Source organism: Vombatus ursinus, unplaced genomic scaffold (genome assembly GCF_900497805.2).
Source record: "Vombatus ursinus unplaced genomic scaffold, bare-nosed wombat genome assembly UNPS02014770.1, whole genome shotgun sequence".
Classification (NCBI taxonomy): domain Eukaryota; kingdom Metazoa; phylum Chordata; class Mammalia; order Diprotodontia; family Vombatidae; genus Vombatus; species Vombatus ursinus.
Genome location: NW_020954548.1, coordinates 30,918,012 through 30,922,457, shown reverse-complemented (window position 1 = coordinate 30,922,457; position 4,446 = coordinate 30,918,012). Strand labels below are relative to the sequence as shown.

At 45.2% G+C, this 4,446-nt stretch overlaps 1 protein-coding gene across 3 annotated transcripts in view; it reads right to left on the bottom strand.

Annotated features, from left to right (window-relative positions):
- Window positions 1-4,446, bottom strand: part of IL21R (interleukin 21 receptor) — a 50,065-nt gene that overhangs the window by 39,229 nt on the left and 6,390 nt on the right. For all 3 annotated transcript variants that reach the window (XM_027863104.1, XM_027863107.1, XM_027863105.1), the window contains one exon: window positions 3,361-3,434. In XM_027863104.1, coding sequence (XP_027718905.1) covers window positions 3,361-3,434 — 74 coding nt within the window. The remainder of the gene's footprint in view (window positions 1-3,360; window positions 3,435-4,446) is intronic.

Genomic DNA, 4,446 nt, shown 5'->3' with positions numbered 1-4,446 from the left:
TATAAACAGACAGTGGAAAGACCAGTACGAAGCAGAGAGTCCATAATGGGAAAGCAGTGGAACATGAAGTCAGACAGGGGCCAGATGGCAGAGGGCCTTGAATGGGAGGCTGTTTATTCTGTGAGCATTCCCTGCTCCTCTTGATGGTACTATCATCTTACCTCTCACATGAGCTCAAAACCGGAAGACAATGTGGTCTAATAGGAAAAGATCTCACTTAGGAGTCAGAGGAACTGAGTTTGAATCCTGGATCTGCCATTTACAAGGACTATCACCTTGGGCAGGTCATTGGACCTTTCTAGACCTCAGTTTCCTTCCTTATAAAATGAAGGGGTTGAAGAGTCTTTCTTCCTCATCCCTAGCATCCATCCAATTAGCTGTTGAGCTCCATTCTCATCTACCCCACTTCTGTATTTAATTACAAGACAATGTGAATAGTTTCAACAAGCTCATTACACTGCCCCTTCCATCTCCCTAGAGCCTTGATGACTTTTAAGGAAAGAATGTTTACTTAGCATTTGTTTCTCTGTCTTCCTGACTCCTCTCTGCTATTTGTCTCATACACTGAAGCCAGTTATCTTCCTAAAGCACATCTGGCATCATATCTTCCCCCTCTCAAGTTCCCTCCTGCCGAGAGAATTAAATTCAAACTTCTTATCCTGCCATTAAAAGGCTTCCACAATCTCACCCAAATCTACCTTGAGGCAGCATATGTCAAACATGCTACAAATTCTCCAGGGCAGGCAGAACCAGATTAAAATGTAATTGGGGAATATTTAACAAAATAAATTAAAATACAATAAAGCATAGATAACATTACATTTTAAAAATTAAGTCAATGTGCAGTCTGCAGGCATCCTTAGGTATGGATTAGGGGCCCTTCTTTCCATCTGACTTTGATGCCTCAAGGAGAGAGGGAGGAACTGGGAGTAAAGACGCCCACTGGGTTCTAACTCACCTCGGTTCCACTACTGACTCAGTGGGTGAATTTGGGCAAGCCACTTCCCCAATATGTAAATTGTTTCCCCACATGTAAAATGAAGCGGTTTAGATTGCATGATGTCTGAGGTCCCTTCCAGCCCTAGCATTCTATGATTTCATTCAGGCTTGTTTCTCACAACTCCCACATCCTCCAGGGTACTCAGGCTTCTCTCTCGACCTCATACATACTATGCTGCTCATTTCCATGTCTTTATGTGCATGCCCCACCTGAAAGTTTTTCCAACGCCTACCAATCATCCTTCAAGGCTTAGTTCAAGAATCATCTACCTGAAGAAGCCTCCCCCAACTAAAACCACCCCACACGGTCCTTCCCCTTGCTCTGAACTCCCTCTGCATATGTGTATATAAAGTCTGTTCCATACCATTTACCTACTTGTTATCATGGAATCTTGAAGTTGGAAGGGACCCCAGAGATCATCCAGTTTAATTCACACCTGAGTAGGAATGCTCTCTGTGGCATATTTGACAGTGATTAGCCCAGTGCCTGGTACATAGGAGAGGCAGCTAGGTGGCACAGTGGATAGAGTGTCCACACCTGGAGTCAGGAAGCCTCATTTTCCTGAGTTCAAATTAGCCTCAGACACTTACTAGCTGTGTGACCCTGGGCAAGTCACTTCACCCTGTTGGCCTCAGTCTCCTCATCTATAAAACGAGCTGAAGAAGGAAATGGCCAACACCAAGAAAACCTCGAATGGGGTCACAAAGAGTCAGATATGACTGAAAAAAAAAGACCCAACAATATCTATGGCCCAGAGAACCCCCTTCCCCCCCCCAGGAGGAACAGGAAGGTGGACGGACAAGTTAACCCTATGGAGCAGTCTTGGGGAGGAGGCTGTCTGTTTAGAAAAGGAAAATAAAAAGAGTGTGACATCTGTTTCCTGCCCAGGCTATGCTATTTGTGTCCCTGAGTCTTAAAAAAAATCAGTGTAAAATGTCACGGAGTCAGTTACAGTCAGAGAAGCTGATCCCCTCTACAGTTCCTCCCCCTGCCGCTACTCAATCACCCTTCTGTGTGATAGGCTAGCTCCAAAGACGCCTACAGGCTTTCATGTATGTCATGATCCTCTGCTGGAATGCCCCATGCACAACACATGTCATCTGTCCCCCACCCTCCATCCCCCTCTCCCCATTTATATCCCTCCACTGACTCACTTTCCTCTTGTTTGTTCGTTTAGCACTTAGGGACTCTGTACTAATTGGGGGAATGCAATGCAGTGCAAAGACAAAACAAAACACTGAACTGGGAGTCAGGACCCCTGGCTTCTAAATCCAACTCTGCCATTAACTTTCTGTATGACCTTGTGCAAGTAACTTCCCCTCTGTGGGCCTCATTTTCCCCATCTGTAAAATGAGGATCTTGGAATAGATTATTTCTAAGGTTCTTTCCAACTGGACCCCAAAATTTTTCCTGCTCTAAATTTCTGTGTTCCATGTTCTAAGGTCCCTTTGAACTCTACCATTCTGTGTTCTCGGGTTCATTCTAAGCCTGATATTTTATGTTCTAGAGTCCCTTTCCAGATTTGACATTTCTGTTCTAAGGTCCTTTCTAAGTCTCACATTCTGTTCTAAGGGCCCCTCAAGTCCTAATATTCTACGTTCTAGGGTCCCTTCCAGTATGTGTTCATATGCATTTATGTGTAACGAGCTCTGTCCGTTGTTTAGATGTGTGCTTATTTATCCTTTCAGCATTCATTTAGTTCCCCAAGGACCTGAAACTATCTTTTCCTTCATCATCTTCCTTGAATATCTATTTCAGGACTCAGCCAAATGATGACTGATCAAATGAGGAGAGGAAACAATCCTGTGGACTCGAAGTCTAGCTAGGGTTTAGGATTATTAAATGAGACCCTGGAATCAGACCAAAGGAAGAATTCTCCTGATCATCAGGACAATGAGATGTTGGAGTGAGCTGGTCAAACAGTTATGACATCCTCTGCCTGGAAAAGATCTTGGCATAGGAGAGTTCTCTGGGGGTTTGGCTACTTTAGGGTCAGACCTCTTTGGAGACAGGGGAAAGGACTAGGTGACCGCTGAAGGGTTTTCCCATTTCCTGGATATTTACATCCCGAGACTAGTTGGGTAATCATGGCCAGTCACATCACTTAAACTGTCTGAGCCTCAGTTTCCTCATCTGTAAAGTGGGAGTAAGAATGTTTACAACTACTTCATGGGGTTGCTGTGAGCAAGGTGTTTTATAAGCCTTAAAGTACTATATGGATTTGGGTTAGTATTATTGTTATGGGTGTACCCACACATCTCCCTCCAGCAGTGACTAGGGATGGGCAGGATCTCCCTCTTCCCAACTCTACCCCCATCCCCCAGGTAAAAGACAGGTTGACATCTAAGCCAAACACTTACTGCAGTGGAGTATCAGGAGGAAGATGATGGTCCAGCCAAGTTGACCAGGGCACATGCTGACCCCAAAGGAAAGCCTGGAAAACAATCAAGAATTACAGCCTTTTTTGTTGTGAGCTGGCTGAGAGGACTGGGGGAGTGCACGGTGACAATGGTTGCCTAGGTGAGCAGGGGGTCTGTCACTGATTGACTGTGCATATGAACTCTCTGGGCCTTTAGGAGTTCAAAAGTCCTTTCCATCTGTAACCTTCTAAACGTGACTCGTATACTAGAAGAAGCCCTGCCAGGACAGCATGATGGGGAAAGTTCTCCCTCCCTACCCTACCCCCTACCTTTACATCCTTCTATTTCCTACCTTCTGGCTCTGCAAGGGCCTCCCCTGCATTTCCCCAGGCTCAGGACCTCTCTCCCTCCACCCCAAGACCCTTACTCTTATTCATTGGGCTCTTTGGAAACCCTCTTCCAAACTACTCATTCTTAAGTGCTTAAGGCCCATACAGCTCTGCCTCACTTAAATCCAATTCACTTGCAAGTCAAGATGTCACTCTCCTGATATCATAGGTCCTCTCTGAGAATGAAGGACCAATAAGGACAACACGGCCCATAACTCAATCAACAAGCACTATTTAAGCATCTTCTCTAAGCCAGGCAAAGTACTGGACGTTGGGACTACAGAGACCAAAATGAAATGAAGTTAAGTTAAGAAGTTTGCTTTCTGGTTCCTTCCCAGGAGGGTTTGCATTTCAACGAGAGTCTTCAATATCTTTAGTTTCTCCTTACTGAGGGAAACAGTTGAGACTCCTTAAGGTGCATAGAAATGAGACCTGTTATTATTCTAGTATCATTAGGCATTTAAATTGCTCCAATGACCACATAGGCTCTGCCTAGCTAGCTCACTCAGCAGCGCACTCAGGGGCTTAGGCTTCAGATTCCTGTCTACCTAAAGGTGGATTCTGGCCTGGGCCGTGAGTAGTCTGTGCTGAACTTGTCCTGTGTGCCTAGTATTGTGCTTGCAGCTGAATCAGAGGCAGCAGAACACACACACACACATACACACACACACACACACACACACACACACACACACAC